The 21,561-nt window shown below is 43.6% G+C and overlaps 1 protein-coding gene across 1 annotated transcript in view; it reads left to right on the top strand.

The window, feature by feature from the left end:
• The window catches only part of dnah9 (dynein, axonemal, heavy chain 9), a 178,718-nt gene that overhangs the window by 113,342 nt on the left and 43,815 nt on the right, over positions 1–21,561 (top strand). The window contains exons 58-67 of the mRNA XM_065950002.1: positions 1,293–1,487; positions 2,695–2,814; positions 4,752–4,940; positions 6,529–6,764; positions 6,846–6,968; positions 7,416–7,620; positions 16,433–16,597; positions 18,569–18,709; positions 19,520–19,690; positions 19,858–19,980. Coding sequence (XP_065806074.1) covers positions 1,293–1,487; positions 2,695–2,814; positions 4,752–4,940; positions 6,529–6,764; positions 6,846–6,968; positions 7,416–7,620; positions 16,433–16,597; positions 18,569–18,709; positions 19,520–19,690; positions 19,858–19,980 — 1,668 coding nt within the window. The remainder of the gene's footprint in view (positions 1–1,292; positions 1,488–2,694; positions 2,815–4,751; positions 4,941–6,528; positions 6,765–6,845; positions 6,969–7,415; positions 7,621–16,432; positions 16,598–18,568; positions 18,710–19,519; positions 19,691–19,857; positions 19,981–21,561) is intronic.

The raw sequence follows: 21,561 nt of genomic DNA, 5'->3' as shown, positions 1-21,561 counted from the left end.
AGACAATTCTCTCTCAACTCACCACGTACACCAAACACATTCAGTCCCTGAGGCACTTATTAACATTAACACTCATAACCCATAATATACTTTATAATTGGTGTTACAGATTGAGGCTCCATTCAGGCTTCTTGAGTTGTAGCATCCTCTTTAAGAAGTTTTTTAAACTAAAGTCTTTGTCCCAGCTCTTGATGGATGCAAGGCTGTCTTCTGGTCCTCGTACATCAGGTAAGGCAGGTCATCCACCAACTGAAAGATTGTGTGCTGTTGAGTTGGAGTCCAATATTGTCTAGAAAGTTTCACAAGTTTGACACTGTCCAAAGATTAATAATAAATAAACACAGGTTTTCTCTTTCCAAAGAAAAGTTGTTACCATCGTTCATGTTATAAGCGCCACCGCAAGGAGTCATGCAGTACTGATGAGGTTGAATTGGCAGGATAATATTTATTCAGATACAATATTTTTTGTACATAAAAAATCAATATCTGGGCCAGCATATCGATCCCACCTTTACTCTTAAGTATAACTTTCTTTATAGGTAACAATAGACTGGCTGAAGACCTGAACATTTTCTATTGCAGGTTTTCACAACCATCTCCCACTCCATTAACACCACCCTGACACTCAGACTATGATTTTCTTGCAAACTTTTCAAACTCCTCCCCTCTGGCAGGCGTTACAGATCACTGTACGCAAAAACAACCCATCATGAGAACAGTTTCTTCCCCCAGACTGTCACTCTGATGAACGCTAAACAGTCACACAGTGTCAGACCTGTCGCGGTGAAATGACTCTAAACCAACCGTCACTGTGAATATGCATACTGTATATATATTATTTAATTTAAATGATCAATATACGCACACTTATTTATGTAAATACTGTAATTGACATCTTAATTGACCCACCTGTCACATAACTGCATTTTTCTTATTATCATCTTACTTCAGCATCTTTTGCACTATTCACCACTGTACTGTTTCATATTTAGTCATGTAAATATTAGTCTTTTCTTATTACGTTTATTATTGATATTTAATGTTGTACCTGTACATATGAGAGCACAGTTCACCGAAGTTAAATTCATTGTGTGTGTAAGCATACCTGGCCAATATATCTGATTCTGATTCACTGTTTTTGAGGTTCGCTGCATCGCTGTGTCAGAGTGCAGACTGGCGATATCCTCCCTGATCAGATATTAACATTATATTTTTTTGACTCTGTAGGACAACATGGCTCCCCTTTTTGACTGAATCATGTTTTATTTGTTCATATCTTCAATCTTCTCCAGGATCCTGAATTCAAGCCAGATCTGGTGGCGTCCAAATCAAACGCGGCGGCCGGCCTGTGCTCCTGGGTTTTAAACATCGTCAAGTTCTACGAGGTTTACTGCGAGGTCGAGCCGAAGCGTCAGGCTCTGAGCAAGGCCAACGCGGAGCTGGCTGCTGCACAGGAGAAACTTTCTGCCATCAAGAGCAAGATCAATGTAAGCCGTCCTATCAGAGAAATGAGACAGGAAATGAAAAGTTTATTTGCTATATGCCAAGTATCCTCTGAAAGGAAAGCTCTTTCAATATCTTAAATCCAGGGGATAAATGCTATGAAATGATATTACCATTTTATTAAAGAAAGGACTCACTGTGTTTTTTAGTCGTTTCTCTGATGCAGAAAAGCAATGACACAAACATTAAATTGCTTAAAAACTTTAGAGGTTGGACTGACTTTGTACAAAACTGAATGTGGGCTGAGAAATGAGTTGTGAAAGCCAGAAATCTCAGAAGTGAGCCATAAAAGATTTCAGAGACATCAGTTTGGATCAACAACTCTATCAAAGTCTGGATATATGCAGCATAATGAGTGTGATGCTGCAGCTACAAAACAAGAACAACAACCAGAGGCTATAAGCAGAATCAAGAAATCAGGATATGAATTATTTTATCAAGGCTTGAGTGACAGTTGATGCATGAGCTCTGCCACTGATGATAAACCAGCAGCCTTTGTACCAATACAGAGCTGCTGTAAGTGCTATTAAAGGCTTTTACTGTTCATTAATCTCCAACCAAATCCATCAACCTAAAAACTCTATTGATAAAAGCAGCTGTAAATAATTGTTTCTCTGCGGCATTTGACATTCAGCACATCAGAGTGGCAGAGAGCCCCAGCAGAGCGCGGTGCTCGGGACGCCGCGTCGGCAGCGACTGCTCACATCAAACCCTGCAGAGTGCACAGAGACGACTCTTAATAAGATCCAGCCATGACTTCTCGCTGTCATTTTTCAGCCCTCAGTCAGATCGCCTGAGCAGAGAGACGTTTCAGAGCCAAGGGGAATTAGCAATCCTCAAACTAATCTACTGAACCTGTGTGCCACTCCACCGATTAATCCTGTTTGTCCTTGTGCTAATTGCTTCCATATGCCAAATAAATCCATAGTGAAGGAATGATAAGTTTTACCCAACTTTCCCCTCCCCCCAAAGTCTCTTTCACACACAGGCTTCTGATGTCTTTGTTCTTTTCTTTGAAGATTCTCAACGACCACGCTGTATTTTAATAAGTGCCAATGTTCCTACATGTCTGTGAGTGCCACTTTATGTTTCTCTGTCTGTGTGTGTGTGTGTGTGTGTGTGTGTGTGTGTGTGTGCGTGCATGCGTGCGTGCGCCTGTGTGTGTGTGTGTGTGTGTGCGCGGTCGATCAGCACCTTAATGAGAACCTGGCCAAGCTGACAGCCAAGTTTGAGAAAGCCACCGCGGACAAGCTCAAGTGCCAACAGGAAGCGGAGTCAACGGCGCGCACCATTTCTCTGGCCAACCGTCTGGTGAGGAGGGCAGCAGAGGGGTCACATCAGCTACACACACACACACACACACACACACACACACACACACACACACACACACACACACACACACACACACACACACACACACACACATACACACACATATACACAAAATGTCTCACTTGCTCCTTTTCTCAGATGCCAACAGATGTGTACAAAATGTATTCATACACATTGAAGTATTTCTGCAAACTGGAGTGTAACTGCCTCATTCCAGTTTAGCACAAGTGTGTTTTTAAAGGGGGTGATAGTAACTGTAGGATTTGTTGTCCAAAAACGAAAAATGTGGAAACCTAAATATATAGTCATGGAACTCATCCCCCTCATTCTCTTCCTCTCTCACCATGAAATTAAAATTTCCCCTCATTTATCACCAAAGAGCTCATTAATTATTGACTAATTTGAGTCTTTATGGCTGATCAGGGGTTCCTAGCATGCTAACAGGCTAACCTAAGCTCTGTGTTGTATATGAAGAGCTCAAAGACTATATGACAGACTTAGTGTTGGTCTCTTGGCTGCATATATGAAGGCTTGAGTTCTGCATTTGGCTGCGGTCATGTTTGTATTCATTAAACAGAAATGGTCACATTTGGAGAAGGGGTTTTCACTCTCTCTCTCTCCCGGGAAAGCCAGCATCATTTCTGATCCCATGCACAGGCCAACACATGAATATATGTATGATAAACACTGTGCAAGCTAACAAGCCAGCTATGACGAGCACAGTGTGCCTGCTGGTGAGCATAGAAAATTGGAAAACTGGAATTTCACTCGCTTAAATAACCAGAGTCCAAAATAACCTGCACAGCCAGCTATTGCCATTCCAGGTCTTTCCTTTTAGATTTAAAAACATTCAAGGACACCAGCTCCTTGAGTTTCAAGTCATTCTGCAAAAAGATTCCAGGCTGCAGGGGGTGCAGAAATACCCAAAAGACCTTAAACCAGTTTCTGTCTGAGCGTTTGGGACATGGAGCATAAAGAGTGTACTGAGAATGCAAAGAATACTGTCTGCCGTTCGGTGCTCCTGTACTCCTAGAGGTGGTCCCGCCCTTAATCCTCTGACTGCTTTTTGGTCTCTTTGACTCGAAATGGGACCATAACTGACACTGCTGGGTTAAAGAAGACTTGGAACTAGAGATTGAGAACATTAATTCATTAGTCTACAGGGGTGGCCCCCTGCTGGCCGTTAGAACCACTGCAGTTAGAAACACTTTTCAAACTTTTAGTATACTTTCACTTCTTAAATTCAGTCCATGATCCATACACAACTGTGCCCACAAACCTTTTTTTTTATCTCCACTGGTTTGTACAACTCGTATGTTTATACACATACACACACAGCGAATAAACACAAGTCCCTGCATCATCTGCCCGTGTGTAAATGTGTGTAAATCTCCTGCTGACAACAGCACAACAAAAAGATGAGTGTTGACACTGTTAGTATGTTAATGTAAATTATTCAGAGGAGGATTTGAAAAGGCCTGACAGGAGCAACAAACGGACGGGAGGTTGTGCAGTCTCTAATATCAATGCAAATGTAGTCAACTTTCTGAAGTGTACAGTGACGCCGTGTTTTATTCTGAAAAGTTACAGACTGGATCAAAGTGTGGAGCCTCCAAACTTTAGGAGAGATTAGATATTGAAGTAAACTTTATTGATCCCTGAAGGGAGATGGGATCATTGCTGCAGTAAAGAGTAGTGGTGTCTGTTCCTGAGCAGGGATGTGATAAAGGAGATGAAAGTGTAATAAAACTTGAAGGTAGTCGGGCATTGTGCTTCTGGATGTTTCCTCATGCTGCATGGATAACAGCAGCTTTGGATTAATTTAGACTTTATATGGGGTGGGAATTGGGATGAGTACACTGTATGCTATAGAAATGTAAGTTTGTGTTCCTTCCTGTCTGCGTGTGTTTCAGGTGGGAGGTTTAGCGTCAGAGAACGTCCGCTGGGCTGAGGCCGTAGAAAACTTCAGGAAACAGGAGAGGACTCTGTGCGGGGACGTGCTCCTCATCACCGCCTTCATCTCTTACCTGGGATACTTCACCAAACGCTACAGGCTCCAGCTGATGGACAACACCTGGAGGCCTTACCTCTCTCAGCTGAAGGTCAGTATCCCTTTTATTTTTTATCTTAGGCCCCACTTTTTTTCATATTAAAATCTAAATGAATCAAAGGCACAACAACATTTGTAAAAGTTCCACTGAATTTCTTCAGCCTGCAGCCGTGAAACAGGCTGTAATGACTGCATCCCAACAAGTGATCGATGATAGTGTGTTCTCTAAAAGTTCTGTTTTTTTCTTCTCTGACAGGCTCAGATTGTCATTTAAATGGGACATATTATGAAAAGTCCACTTCTTCAGTGTTTTTGAACATGTATTTGGGTAACCTGTCTATTGAGTGTCTACTGACCCACAACATGTGAAATAAACCCATCCAGTCCTTTGTTTATGGTCTGTATAAGTCTTACAACATAGAGATGAATGCTCCATTTCAAATGTACTCTCCTTGTGATGTCACAGTGGGATTCTGGTAAATAAAAAAAAAATCCCCTCCCCTCCCCTGATAGCTCCACCCATGGACTCCACCCCCAGCCTAGAACAAAACTTTTGCGCAGGTCCGCCATTTTTATTCTCGCTAGCGAAGGAGTGATGTCTACTGGGAAAACTAAGGGGGGGGGCTCATTATTACCCTTTAAAGACACATACACACCAAAACGGAGCGTTCTGAGAGAGCTGGTTTATACAGGGTCACAATCCTCCTCTGGTGCTTGATTCATGTTATATTTTGACCAAAGCACAGCACAGATGTTTCATTTAGACCACAGGGGACTGTTTGAAAAGGTGGAGAAGGGGGATAATAGGTCCTCTTTAAAGTGTCTGACAACATTACAGAAAGGCTCAGTTAGCAGTGATTTTTGACAACACTGTGGGGAGTAACAGTATTTACAGCCGCTCCTTTGACCACGTGTCAGACACAGCCTGCTTCTTTTGATAATTTTGGACTTAAAAACAAGCATCATTTATCATTTAAAACACATCTTCAGCAGGTAGATCTGCGGTAAAGGAGATCCTTATCTGTGCTGCACTGATCTATAGTAACACCTAGCCAAGCACATTTCCTCACATAGCCTGTCACACACTCTGATACAAGGAGGCGGAGCCCTGTGGTCAGTGAGCGTGTAAAGCTGTCTGGCTTTGCTTTAAAAGTTAGAGCCAAATATGCAGGAGACCAGGAACCCCCACCGCATTTGGAAGGTGACTTGTGCCCTCTCTGCAACTTATCTGCAGCTAATAAAAGACACAAGTACAACAACACAAATTACCATGAGACATAGAGACAACATTAAACTGGGATGGGACAGCATGAATCCACTTATATAAAAAGTCACGTCATCTTCCCCTCTTTAGTCGTACATACCCAGAGTTTGCTGCTGTAAGTGACAGTTTTTGAAAGAATGGTAATACAGCTAATTTGGGTATACAGAATAATGAAATACTCCCTGATTACTCCAAATATCTGTCACTTGTGTTGACATGGTGCCATCTGAGTAAATTCAAATTTATAGTCCTCACCATGTCTGCTTTTGTCAACGATAACTCCAGCTTCACTCTCCATTTCTCACCTGCATCGAGGGTTAATTAAGGGGTAAAACTCCCTGAAGCTTTACACTTACCAGTCATCTTCATCTGTAAGATTCCCATACCCGTCACCGCCGACTTGGACCCTCTGACCATGCTGACGGACGACGCAGACATCGCAGCGTGGCAGAACGAGGGTCTCCCTGCCGACCGGATGTCAACTGAGAACGCCACCATCCTCACTTCCTGCCAGCGCTGGCCGCTCATGGTGGACCCCCAGCTGCAGGGCATCAAGTGGATCAAAAACAAATATGGGGAAGGTCTACGTGTGATCCGCATCGGACAGAGAGGGTAAGAGGCCCGATGATGAGATGTGCACGTGGGTTTTTTTTTCTGGATAAGATTCTAACAGTGGTGTTTTATTCCTGAAAGGTATCTGGATGCTGTGGAGCGAGCACTGGGAGAAGGTGACGTGGTTCTTATCGAGAACTTGGAGGAAACGTTGGATCCTGTTCTGGGACCTCTGCTGGGAAGAGAAACCATCAAGAAGGGCAGGTAGGGAAAAAGAAGTTGATAAACCTCTATCACTTGTTGGCCTCAAAGTTTGTTCCTCACCTTAAAAACAGCAGACGGAAAACGACCCACCTTTGTCAGTTTCTTTTTTAAGAGTTATTTGTCTTTTAGGAATCACAGGCCGACTCGGTCTGTGATTCTGATCCCAGTGAGCCAAAGAGTAGTAGGAGACGGACTAGCACATTGTTAGTTTCCTTCTTTTCATGGGATTTGTTTATAACGAGGAAAATGTGGTGCGAGAGCTTAAAATGATAATGACATGATATCCTATGGGAGCTGTGCAAGACATAAGCAGGGAAACCTATGACAGCTTCTTGTAAAAGAGACAGATTATTAGTGCTTAGCTCTTAATGAGGATGTCCTGTAACTGGTGTCTGCTTTAGTAGCATTTCCTTGACGTCTTGTTGTCTCCTTGTTTCTAAAAAACAGGTACATAAAGATCGGAGACAAGGAGTGTGAGTATAATCCCAGTTTCCGCCTCATCCTCCACACAAAGCTGGCCAGTCCTCATTACCAGCCAGAGCTGCAGGCCCAGTGCACCCTGATCAACTTCACCGTGACCAGAGATGGGCTGGAGGACCAGCTGCTGGCCGCCGTGGTCAGCATGGAGAGACCCGACCTGGAGCAGCTGAAGGTGAGAAACACGACCTGATGCAGCGATTCAACAACAAAGAAGGGTTTTCTTTTTATCCGGTATGTAGCAGGAATGTGAAAGTGAAACAGAGCAGAACATGAAAGCAGAATCTGTCACACTCTTCAGGTGCTATCAAAGAACAAACAGCCGCTCCACGTCCGACTCTTTAGTTTCTCTCCTCTAACATCTCCTCTGTGCAGGAGTAATTAAAAGAAACAGTTGGAGGAGTCAGAAGCCTCCAGGAGCCAGGCGGAGCACCCGCGCTCGTCATTATCCATTTTGAACGGTACTCGTCGGCGAGAAAACATCGTCCGTCTTTAAACATCACAAGCAGCTGCAGGTCCAGGTCTTTGATTCAAAACAATCAGCTGCTGCCTTTGATTCACCGCAAACTAAGTGGATGTGTGATAATTACAGAGCTCTGGGTCTCTCACTGAAGGAGACTGGGACTCTGCACGGCTGTGTGTGTGTGTCTGTGTGTTCACGAGGGACGGAGAAACCACACCATTACCTGCTTTTTAAATGTGCATTGAATAGTTTTTAATCTCCATAAAACAGTTTGATCCCACAGATTCACTCTTTCTATGTAGAAACTGAACTTTAGAGAGGATTTGTTGTGGATAGTTTTATCAGATGCAGCAGCCAATAGTGCTGAAATCCACAAGGCAAAAAGTGGGAAACTCTTGGAGCACAACAGCGAGAAAGGAAATGATTACATCAACTGTTGGGGAGCACAAGGTGCTAACCAGCTAACTAGTTAATTCAGCTCGTTCAGCTGTGTGGTCAGTGACTTAAAGAATAAACTGAAAGACTGCAGAGCTATTGTAGTTGTAGCCTTATACAGTGTGGTGAAAACAGGTTAAATGCAAAGTCTACAAACAAAAATGGTGCAAAACTATTTTATTTTATTCATTTATTTGTATAGCGTCAATCTGACAATCTGCTGTTATGTTTTCAAGATTTTCAAGATAATCTCGTCACAATGAAGCCAATGTGGAAGTGCAAAATCCTGCAGTTCCTCGAGTGTCCACTAGAGGCTGGCTGCAGAAGCACAGGAAGTCACATACACACCCATTCAAAAAAGCCTGTTTTTACAGCAAAGATTAACATGTTTACAGCCTGGTTCTAAAAACCAAATAGGTCTGATTAGCTCATGTCTGGATTGGCACACACTTTACAGGGGGTAAATGTTTTGATGACTCATCAGTTTTGATTTAATGAAGGATAAGAGTAATTCACAATAAGGCGCAGGGTCTCTGTGTGTATGTTCTCCCCGTGCATGTGTAGGTTCTCTCCGGGTACTCCGTCTTCCTCCCACAGTCCAAAGACATGCTCGTTAGGCAAACTGCTGACTCTAAATTGCCCGTAGGTGTGAATGTGAGTGTGGCTGGTTGTCTGTTTCTGTATGTCAGCACAGTGATTGACTGGCGAACAGTCCAGGGTGTAACCCACCTCTTTCCCCATGGCAGCTGGGCCCCCCGTGAACACAAACGGGAAAAGGGGTATAGATAATGGATGGATGCAACCAGATGAGACTCCCCCTGCTGGATATTTGAAATAATGCAGGTTTAACTTACCTTTTGCATTGGCTTCACCTTTTGAAACAAAGACGCTGCGTCCACTTTTGAACAACAGAACGGAGGCGGTCATTAAACAGGCTGTTAGCTATCGTGGCTTTTTAATTGATGTACAAACATTGTGCTGAATGCAGCATCTTAAAAGGTCATTATTTCTCGTACAAACTCCCCAACGCATTACGCTTTGATTCAATTAAATAGAATGAAAGCCTAATGTCCTATTTTTAAAAACACATTAGATTCTTTGCAAAGCTTCTCCAACCAAACAGACTTTAATTTGAAAACTAAGAATCCTTCACAAACTGGTCTGGAGTGTAAACATCTAGACAATATGAAAAGATCGAGTCTGTTATATTACTATGTCACGGAGTGTTACTGGGATGTATCCGTGAAGAATCATCCATATAAAGGCAGTAATCTAATAATCCTGAATCTAAAAAATCAAATTAACTTTTTGAAGCAGTCACGATTGAGCTCCGTGTCACATTCACCCCCGCGCCCTGTTCCTCTGACACGCCTCCATTTATCATCAAACTCCACAAACTGTGTGATTGTGTCTCGATGTTATCCTCTGGGGAGTTTCATCTTGGTCTTATCGCTTTGGCGGACTCATTTATGTTCGAACATTAAACATCCACCTCTGCACAATCAAAGCACAAGCAGATGGGCCGCTCTTTAAGGTGTGTGTGTGTCTTTTTAATGTAAATGACGGTCTTTGTTGTTTGGACCTTGGACCCTCGACTGAGGAGAGAGCGCCGTTGTTTCGTCACCAGCTGGAGCTCTCAGCTGTTTCTGCCGGTCCCAGTTAATGGCCGACTCTGTTCGATGCAGCAGGTTCTTCTGGAGCAGTAATGAGCTGCAGATAGTTACGACACCCGCAGTTTGGTCCGCGGTGTGAATGTAAATCTTTGTAATTAAGGAAAAACTCTCTTGATCAAAGCCGCAGCTCCTAATGATGCTCGCTCGTCTCGTCGACAATCTGCTCTTTTCATGTCAGCTGTTTGATACGGGTTGGCCGATGGCGCTACTGTACCAGCAATTAGACAACACATTGACACACTTCCACTGTTCCTTAAAAGCTGCTCTTGTTAGTCAAATGGGGAGAAGAAAATGATAAATTCCTTCTTCCGTTGAGAACATGTCTGGCTGACGGCAGTGAGAGATCACAACAGGAGATAATGTGGGAAGTCTGTTAACGGGTCGGGCGGATTTATTCCAACACAATCCTATTTGCATTTTGATGGTTTTCTGGAGGTGTCCTTGTTTGCGTTGGGCCTCTGTGGGGAGTGCTTTACTCAGACCTGTAGGCTTTCATCCACCGACAAATCAGCATTTTTAATAAACAGAGAAAAAAAACAACACCAAAATGCCAGAGTTATTTTAAGCCCCGTGTCCCCTCAGCAAAAATCCAACACAGAAGAAGTGAAATGTGGTTTAATGAAGCTTGTTTAATAAGCATTTCACTGAGATCGCAGGGTGAGGAAAAAAACAAGATCTGGAACTCACTTATCATTTTAATTAACAGTGAGAGTTGAAGGTGGGAGGCAGGTAAGGGGAGGGTTGTTGTGTACACTGAGCACCTTCCTATCAGTACACGGCCCCGCAGAATGAGCCGCTGAATGGCTTTTTGTTGCCGGTAAACAACCCACACTGATAACAATCAGACTGATAGCAGAGTGCAAATTGTCTGTACCTGTTTATATCCTCTCAATGACTCGCTGCTATTAAACCTTTAATGAGGTGAGCGTCGCTACTGAGCCGTAAGACGACGCCGGCGTGAAGGAGCTCTCGTTTAGCCGAGCCAAAGAGGGGCTAAGGAGCTTAAAATGTCAAGTTGCCTTTTTGGAGAGAGCACACGGGGATCAGTCTTCAACCTTTTTCCCTCCGCTGCTCCTCCCTCTGCAAATAGAAGAGAGCATGTGTGCATCTTTAAGTGTGTTTGCTTCGGTCCTAATGAGAGCTAAAAATCCCTAAATTACCTTAACAGGGCCGCTCCATGGCACGCTAATCATTTGCCTAAAAAATGATAGATTTTATATCTCGTTTTAATCCCAATTAGGGTGTTCTGCTGACTGGTTAATTGTTTGTTTTTCCCAAGCAAGGGTAATTACAAGTACAATGTGCCGGAGGAGAGCTAATCGTTAAAAACTGACTCATTACAGGTCCAGTCGGGGGTGTTTTAGTGTGAATAGCGTTCCCCCTCAGGAGCAGCCAGTCTGGGCTGAGTTAGAAGGTCACAGTTGACTCACACAGGCCGATGTCCCAGTTTAAATGTCCAGCACTCAGACCCGTTCTGTTCCTGTCTCTCTGCTCAGAGTGCAGGCATGTCAGCGCTTTTCTCAAAATGCCACCAATCAGATCATTTCTTTCTTTGCAGGCTTGACAGAGGAGATATTTTTCTTTTCCTAATGGGGCATTTTTCACATTTTAAGGGCAGTAAAAAAAAAAAAAGAGCAAAGAAGAAACAAAAGGTGACTATAAATTAGGTTACGGTTCAGAAAATAAGGAACATTATCCTCGTTAAATGGAGACGGACGTCTGTTCTGGAAGATGTAGATGGTTTCTGAATTCAGTTTATTGTGACCTCCTATTTGCTGTTTGCAAAGTCTTTCATCGGAGGGCATTATTTTTGACAAACTTGGCGAGGAACTGACGCCAGGGTTGTAGAAATCAGAAACTTCCAGTTAGATCTCTCCTGAGTTTCTACTCTCACCTACAGTATGATCAGTCAGCGTGTTTTAATGATCTCCTTTTTATTGCATTTGGAAAAGAGGTTTTTTATTCTTCCACTAACTGCCAATTGCCGATTAGTCCGTGCATGCTGCGTTCAGCTCCGTGCTCAAAGACATGCTCTGTGCATTTCCTTGTCTGACTTCCTGTTTGTGTCCATCTATTACGTATCAGTATATCAAAAATATACTCAGAGCGTATTTGAAACAGTGCAGAGTGTAGGAATCCGCTTGCTGTGGAAACGGGAGCATTGACTAAAGTAGCAGCGCACGGTCCCGTAGTGCTGAGGGGCCGCAGCGTATACGGACTATGTGGAAAATTGGCAGTAACATGCATCTCATTGCATCCCGTCCTTCTCTGTTCATATCTTTCTTTTTATCAGCTCATAGGAGCAGAAAAAATCTGAACTCCCTTTATAAATAAAGCAGCTTTTAAAAAATCAGACTAGAACATTTAATCTCTCAAAGCTGCATCTTAAAAATGAAAGCAGTGTAAGAAACATAAATGCCTCTGTAGTGCTTTACCTGACTGCTGTAATCTAAAAAAGGTTTCACTCAGCAGCTCTGGCTCAATTAAACACAAAACATCTGCAGATTTTCACTCAGATGATGGAAATGTATCTTTGAAGAGGCTGCATCTTAAGTCCACCTGTTGAGTCACAGCTACACAACTAACAAGTAACTTTTATTTTTGATTCTGTCCTGTATCTATGCAACCATGTTTAGTCCTTTCCCAGGTGTGTGTGCAGGTGTTCATGACTGCATCACTCTGCATCGATTAATGTTTAAATCTGCAATCATTGCTCTTAAGAGTCGAACATAACTCAGGATTGGCATTCTAAATTGCCTACAGTCGCACTTCTGTCAGAAATCTCGGCGTGATTTTTGACAGGTCTTTCAAATTTGACAGCTCATACTACCTCAGATGTCAAGATCAGCTTTTTTTCAGTTGAGGCTATTCGGAAGGAGAAAGCAGTATCCTCCTGTGAATGAATTTAAGAGAGTCATCCACATGTTAATTACATTTTAGATTATTGTAACGCTCTGTATGTTGGTGTGGATCAGTCGTCTCTTTAGCGCTGGTCCAGAACGCAGGAACAGGTCTTCTGACTGGGAAGAGATGACGTGACCTCATCACTCCAGTACTGGCTTCTCTCCACTGGCTTCCTGTCAGCTTCAGGATCCAGTTTAAGATTTTATTACCTGTCTTTAAAACTTTACATGGGTTGGCACCTTCCTGTTTGTCTGGGCTGTTGCACCAACATGATCCAGTCAGAGCGCTGCGGTCAACACACCAGAGGCTCGTGGATGCTCCCAAGTTGCAGACTTACTTACAGTAGCAGCTCAAGTGCATCTTTGTATGGACTTCAGTTTAGGAGTGATGAAGAACAGACTTGATACGACTGTGTTTCCCAGACTTTGGATCCAATGTGTTCAGTTCTTTCAATGTCCTATAACCTGCTTATAAAAGCTTTATCACTCTGTTATAAGCATCAATAAATATCTGAACAATGGTTGGTGGCACGCTGTTCACCTACACTGTGGGTAAAACTGTGAGTGTAAGATTTAACAAGGAGGAGGCTCGATTAGTTCAAACGGTGGTGTAAAATATCTCTCATCCCCGCTACAGAAAGAAGTGTCATAAAGAGAGCGATTACGCAGTGTGATGTCTTAGACTATCTCCTCCATCTCAGCTAAGTATGTCTTTTGTCATGGGAACATTACGCCACAGGGAGGAGGAACAGCTCCACCCACACTCCCCCCTCCTGTGATTACATACTCTGCAAAAAAAAAAAGAAGCTTATTACCTCCTACCTCCTCCTGTCAGGGATCACACCACTCACAAACCCTCAGCTATTATCAGCCACCGACAACAGTGGAGTAGGCAAATCTCCCAACAAACCGCCCTCCTGTAATTACAACAATCCAAAGGTCACAGAGGCTTCTATTAAAGGAAACTTCAATAAAGCAAAGTCATTATCGAGCAGAAACAAGCGGCTACCACAGACTCTAATGAAGGACAAAGTAGGATGAAGCAATAAAGAGAAGTAACCCTGTCGACTTTGTTCTCTAACGCTGCACAGACGCTTTGAAAAAAGTGAAAGTTTCCTCCGACACTTTTTTTTTTCTACCAGAACAAAGACTGCTTGAGTTCAAGCTTTATTCCAAGGGGGGGTGCTAATCCATATGGTGAGGAGACTACAACACATTACATTATCACAGTGCTGTGTGTGCGTGCGTGCGTGCGTGCGTGCGTGTCAGTAAAGACGATTCAGAGAAAACGTTTCTGTTTGGTGCGCCCATTGACTGTATATAAACACAGATGACTAGTCTCCAGCTTCTCCAGTTGTACAAAAATGAAGCCAGGGGGCGCTGGTGGCGCAGTGGTTAGTGCGCGCGCCCCACGTATGGAGGCTATGGTTCCTCAAAGCCGGCGGCCCCGGTTCAAATCCAGCCTGTGGCTCTTTTCCCGCATGTCATTCCCCACTCTCTCTCCCTGATTTCCGGCTCTATCCACTTTCCTATCTCTCCATTAAAGGCACAAAAAGCCCAAAAAGAAATCTTAAAAAATTAAAATTTTTGCCAGAACTTCCCAGTGTTGGGTCCTGACATGTTGAGGTGAGAGTCTGTGCTCTCTGTGCAGGGGCGATCAGCTGGTGAAGCCACAGTACTGACCTCCCGTCCCTCAGGTAGGTTCAGTCCACAGCAGGACAGGTTCTTGTGTCAGTTGGAAGCAGACACTAACAGTCGTGGGAAGTTCAATGTCTCTTGTGTCACCGACAATTTCCACATAGTCCATGCATGCTGCGTTCAGTCAGCTCTCCAGTTTTGCTCCGACTGATGGCGCTCCCTGCCCCACTGGATCCGTTTGTCAGTAGCTAAACACACGGGTTCCAAAGATCACAGGAGAACTACAAGATCACGCGGGAATAAAGATAGCGTATTAACAGCATGTTGCTTTGTCTTTCTGAGGATGATTTGTTGTTCATTCAGTGCCTTTTTGACGTAATGTTGATAAAGTGATAAAAAATATGATTTGAGTCTGTATGTCATGTTTTATTTTGAAATTGACCGGATGCTCTGTACGTTTCTGTGTTGGACTTCCTGTCTGGGTCGATCTATTCTGTCCAGCTTTGCGCGTGCTTGCAGTGTGCTTCGTTGAAAATAGACCAGCAGCATATTTGAAACGGAGCAGAACGGAGAAGCCCTGATGGCACGCTCCTGAGACAGAGCGTGGCGCATGCTGTGGAAACACTAGCGTAGACTAGAGATGAAACAATCGATGTGGAAATTGGCTGTTGGCGTTAGTTAGGTTTCCTCTCGCTGTTCCTCCTCTTCTCTGATAATCCGGTGCACACAGTGCTGCAGAAGCCTCGTACGTTTCTGTGAATGAAGTCTTAGTAAATGTTCAATAGTTTAATTTAAGTTACAGATTTCCATAATGAACATTTCCGCTTATAAGAGAGATACGATTGTAGAAATGTAAACAAACTTCAATTAGAATAACTATTTTTAAGTCACTTTGTGGACTTGTCTTTGAAATCTTAGCAGACAAAAAAGGTATTATGGTACGGGAACCTGCACTGATTCAATGCTTCAGGAGTTTTAGATTGAGTGTGTACGTATGTCTTTGTTTTTGGGGGTACTTGTGTTTGTGTGTGTGCCGTTCATCATCAAAGCTCCCTCGTCTCTCACTCAGATCGACAGCCTCTCCACATCGAGTGTTTTGTTGCTCTCAGAGGTTTGATGTCGGTAACCAGACGGAAGCTGGTTAATCCGGCCCACAGCGCTCTCTTCATGAGTCTGATGGCCCCGATGCAGAGTGTATTGATTACTTCTGCCTTTGAGGTGCCCTTCAGTGTTCCTGTCCTCATATTGACCCACACCTTGAACATCTCCTACAGCCTCGGATGAGTATGATGAGCCTGACAAAATAAATGTGTTGGAAAGAGAGACATTCTGTCCTCCTGCAGCCATGAAACCGGCTGTAATGACGGCACCTTTCCTCAAAGTTCATCCTCTCAAAATGAATGACGTTATTTCAGAGAGGATCCCTGCAGAGAGAGACACCAGACCACACTGACGAGTAATTTGACTTCACAGAAACAAGCATAACGAATTCAATGCTGCCTCAATACGGTCACTCTATTTTCTTATGTTAAGCTACAAAAACAATGGATCTAAATTAAAACTCTTAAAAACCAAAGTACAACAATAACACAAACAAAGTGCCAGATTGTAACAGAACTCTTTTCTTCTGTGACTTGACATTTCTGCTGAAAGTATTTTGTTCAATAAATCAGTGAATCTTTATTTGTATAAAGCTGAGAATGTTTTAAGTTCCCTACCATCTTTCTTGATCAATAACGTGGATCAGTGCCGTCAGTCTGATAGCCGACATGTAAATGACATCAATGTCTGACCCGATACCGAAATAAGATCTGTTCTGTCCCATCTCTGGTGATGATTGTCAAATGATTTGAGTCTGTTTTCTGTGTTTTTCAGTCTGACCTGACGAAGCAGCAAAACGGTTTCAAGATCACTCTGAAGACGCTGGAGGACAACTTGCTGTCCCGTCTGTCCTCGGCTTCAGGGAACTTCCTGGGAGACACGGAGCTGGTGGAGAACCTGGAGACGACCAAACGCACCGCGGCTGAGATCGAAGAAAAGGTCCTGTTCTTTCTTTCATCATTACGCCTCTTTTCTTTTAGACGGCAGCACATGAATCACAGTTTTACTCTTAATCACATGAAGAGGAGGTATAGTAATACATGTATAAGAAGAGAGAGAGAACCGAGCTTTTAGGGTTTACAAAGATGACGACTAAAGGTGCGCCGATAGAATCAAACGGTTTTCAGCGTGCTCGGCACTGACCTCACAAGTATAGTTATATAGAATAACTGTGTGCAGATCTCAGACTCAAACACACACAGGTCCATTTCATGCCCTGCGCACAGTGACACTAACGGGCGGCCACACACACACACAACAGGCTAACATGTCCGCAGTGTAGACGTGAGGTGCTCATCAACAGAGGAGAACAAGTTTAGACATTCAGGAGGAGAAACACAACGTTCCCCTGCACTCGCTCCCTCCTCACCTCTCTGCCCAGGGCCGCTCTGTGCCTGTTCTAATAAGCGTTTTAATGCTGTTCATATTTTCAAATGACTGATTAGCTATGTCGCTAAAATGGAGCACTTTAGTATTGATAGGAGTCCTTTTTTTAACACCTCAAACACTGATGAAAGTACTCTGCAGTAACTGTCCTAAAGGTTCAGTCAGTAGAAATGTTTGTAAACATTCAAACTGGGCCCCTCCTCCTGGGCTCATCGCCCCCAGAAGCTCACACCACTGCAGGACGTAGTGTGTACGTTTACTGCTTGTACCTACACTGCAAGCTAACTCACGCTAGCACAAGCTAACCGCCGGTGTTTGTCACCTGCCTGTCCAACAGGAAGCAGACCAACTCCACGTCCACGGGTAAAAGACAACACAAGGTTCACCCTCGTTTTAGAACGAGCTTTATCCGCTTGGAGTTTCTCCTCACTGTGACTGTATTTTCTCTTCTTTGCTGCTACGTCCACGTCCCTCATATTCTCCGATTTGAATCGTGTCCAATCACTGAATTGTATTCACTCCTAAACTCACCTGCTGCGCTCTCATTGGCTGGAGGAAAGCAGAACAGTAAAATCCAGTGAGAGGACAGAGTCTCTGCAGACACAGTCACCACCACACATGTATGTACGCAGCTTTACTTTAGGAGAAGTCTGTATTTTATTTTGAAGGTTGAAGCTGCTGACTCTATCTTTCACTGCTTTTGAAGTGTTTAGTTGTTATTCCAAATATTTCTGTCACTTGTTTAGATTTCTATTTTCAGTTGTGTGAAAGTCAAATTATCATATTGTTAATTAAAGTTGATCGTTTTCTTTCCTTAAAGGGCCCATATTGCATAAATGCAAGGAGCGGCAGTACATGAAAACAGACACTTTTTTCGAACTTTAGCTATTGTGAACATACTTTAGTAGGTACATAGATTAAATATATGAACCTCAAAAAGGGCATAATATGGGCTCTTTAAGAAAAGTTTGTTGCTCCCTCTCTGTGCCTTTAATTGTATAACACTGAAAAGTGTTAATGTGTTAATTAGTTTAATGCTCGGCACATGTAACTCCTTATTTTCTACCTTCTTCTTGCAGGTATCCTGTAAATATTTCATTGGTGATCGATAAGAACAAACTAATTAGGCATTAATTCTCTAAATCACTGCAGTGCTTTCCTCTCTGCTTAGTTTCTCTTCTTTGGTTGGATAGAAAAAAAACAGATCATTACACCTCCGCGTATAATCTCTGCTCGGAGAGAATCACTGATGTTCCTGATACTTCAGAGCTCTCATGAGAAACTACAGTGTGCTGATGTGAGCGGAGAGGAGCGCTGCCTCTGCAGATGTTCAGACTTAAGTATAATTACCAGCTTTTAATTGTCATGTTGCACGCAGCCAGAGAACATTTTGTCTGCAGCCGTGAAATTGGAATATCTCTGCTCTTCACTGGAGGGTGTTTTATTGGGAGCTGAGCGGCGACTGATGAATCCTGAGTGTGTGTCTGTTGGTGTGTGATTGTGTTTCTGATGTCTTTACTGTAGGTAAAAGAAGCCAAGGTGACAGAGGCTAAAATCAACGAGGCTCGGGAGCACTACAGACTGGCAGCGGCGCGGGCTTCCTTATTGTACTTCATAATGAACGACCTCAATAAAATCCACCCCATGTACCAGTTCTCTCTCAAGGTAGCCCGTCTATTGACACGCCATGTTTCCTCCAGGCCTCCTGGGCCCTCAGTGAGACCCCTCTTTACGCTCCCTCCTCTGCTCCAGCCCTCCTTCTTTCATTTGCTCGCCATGTTTTATGCTCTTTGCCCCGCTTTTATTGTGTTTGTGGCTCCCTAATGTGGTTATGTAGAGCGTAATGTCTCTCATATTGTCAGCCCGGCGAGCGCTGAGAGGAAGCGGCCTGAGATATGGTTTCCAATCACTCCTCGCTCTGCAGGTAGCTGCCCCGGCTCGAGTCCTTTCACAACCTAATCGAATGAAAACACATTGAGAAAGTATATACCTTTGACCTTGTGAATGAAATGAGGTACATTATAATGTGTGTTGGAGCAGAGTGTGACTCTGCTAAATGACATAAATGACAGCGGAGTGCGCGGAGAAGAAGAAAATAACAATCTTTCTGTTTCTCAGGTGACATTTCAATTTACACTCCAAATACTGCTGTTTTAAAGATTTAGCGGAGAAGGCGCTTACACCTCTGATAAGTCATGAGATGTGTGCATTTCATACCTGCACTGCTTGATTAAAGTGACAATGTGAGAAATGTCAAATCTTAACAGCAGACACACACAATATGAGGAAGGACTCTTAAAAACACATGATTTATGGAGATGGATTTGGTTTTGATTTGTCCATTTTATCAACACATTTTTAAATGGTTTGAATTGTGTCGCACTTTATTCATCAATACTGTAACTTTTGTCTCACACTTTCGATGTCAGAGACAGGCCTGTTTGTTAAGTGTTGTCCTGCTCCGTGCGTCCTCAGGCCTTCAGCGTGGTCTTCCAGAAAGCGGTCTTGAAGGCCGAGCCGGACGAGGCTCTGAAGCAGCGGGTGTCCAACCTAATAGACAACATCACGTCCTCAGTGTTCCAGTACACCACCAGAGGCCTGTTTGAGTGTGACAAGCTCACGTACATCGCTCAGCTCGCCTTCCAGGTAGGCGGTGGAGCCGCTTTCATCTTCTGCATGGTTTGTTTTCAGGACAGGAAACCAGTTGCTCCAGAGACCGGCGGTTCTGTTTGGATCTAATCAAGCGGAAAGGAAAAGTGCTTTGTGCTGAAAACACAACATCTCAGAGTCCATCCTGTTTGTTTTGTCCCCAGATCCTGCTGATGAATAAAGAAATCAACCCTGCAGAGCTGGACTTCCTTCTGAGATACCCCGTCCAACCAGGTGTAACATCACCTGTGGATTTCCTGTCCAACCACTCGTGGGGAGGGATCAAGGTACAGCTGGCTGTGTTTCTTTCTGCTGCTGAAATAACATGACAACATGGAGGATCTGAGTTCTTGTGAAATGCAAAGAATCAGTTTGGGATGAAATTTGTTTTCAGTGGTGATCCGATCAGAAATAACTCTGTGAGTGAGTGACTTCTGCTGTCAGGGTGAAACCAGTCAGGATGTCACCTGGGGAAGTCTTCATGAACAAGGTTATGTCTTGAGCTGTTTCAGTCTCAAGGCCGTCCACTTTTTTTGAATGTCTCGTCTCAATTGAATTAAAAGCATTTTTACTCAGTCTTGTCTTGGTCTCAGACTAGGCGGACACTGGATTATGAATCAAGACCGGTTAAGACCACCATGTTTTCACGTCATTACTGTGATTAGAAGAAAAACACCTCTTTCTAAAAGAACAAATAACTTCAATTTATTCATAGCTGAATTTTTATCCCCCGGTTAGCCTGCAACCTTCCCGGTGTTACGGTCTTAGTGGGGGACGCTCCCTCCACACAAGATGATGATTTGTCAGTGATATTTATGGTCTTGGTCTCGTCCTGCCTTGGTCTTGGTCTTGATCCCTAAATGTCTTGGTCTTGCCTCGGTCTTGTAGCTCTCTGGTCTCTGGTATGTCTTGGTCTCAGTTAGTGTAGTCTTGACTAAAACACTAATGTGAGAATAAGTCATTCTTTATTGCAAGTGGTTGCTTCACTGCAAATCAAGTGCAGACCAAATGAGCGTCTTTTCTACCTCTTGAGGTCATAATCCTGCATTTAAAGACGGTGGTATAAACCTTGTGGAGCGCTGATTTAATTGAAAAGACTTGTTGATATTCAAACCTTCATTAACATCACTATGCAGAGCTATAGCAGCCTCTAATCAAATGTTATTCTCCTTTTATTTCATAACTCGTTGATTTCACATCAGGAATCTATATAAATCTGCACAGGGATTTATCAGCAGTAACTTTATTTTACACCATGATGCAACATTTCCCATCAATCTGCAGATTATGTGAGTGCGGAGGGCGATCGGTACATATGAACGATGGGATCTGTTGCTCCACTAACGGAGAGTGTTAATTGTAAATAAGTCCTTTTTAGAATGTCCTTCAATGTTGAAACCTCAAAAGAAAGTCTCCGCTGATAAAAGATTAAACTCTTTCCAAACCGACTTTCCCTCCGGCCCGTCATGTGTGAGCAGAAGTTTGAGTTTCTCTCCTTTCCTGCAGTTATTTCAGCACTTAGCCGCTTTCATGCCGTGTGTGGAGTTACTTCTTCTGATGCAATTTGTGCAGCTTCGTCTCTCTGGAACAAATTTGCATCAAAATCTGTTTTCTCCGTTTCACCCAAACCTTTACCTCTGAAAGCAATGTGGCTCTCCGGGGCCCGGCCTCGCTCGGTGACCCCGCTGCGTTTTAACGTTTAAAGGGCACTGGGACAGACTCTGTGTACCCGTAGCTCCCCTGAAGGAACAGACGTCTCGCACTGCGGCCCCGTGGACGTGGAGCAGCAGAGGTTCCTTCTCTTGTCAGATCAGTTTAGGAGCAAACCAAACCCCAGCGGCAGCGTGTTTTTTTTAGCCTATCGTGCT

The sequence above is a fragment of the Labrus bergylta genome, chromosome 21 (assembly GCF_963930695.1).
Source record: "Labrus bergylta chromosome 21, fLabBer1.1, whole genome shotgun sequence".
NCBI lineage: Eukaryota > Metazoa > Chordata > Actinopteri > Labriformes > Labridae > Labrus > Labrus bergylta.
The sequence above is the reverse complement of the archived record's forward strand: the minus strand, read 5'-3'. Positions and strand labels throughout refer to the sequence as shown.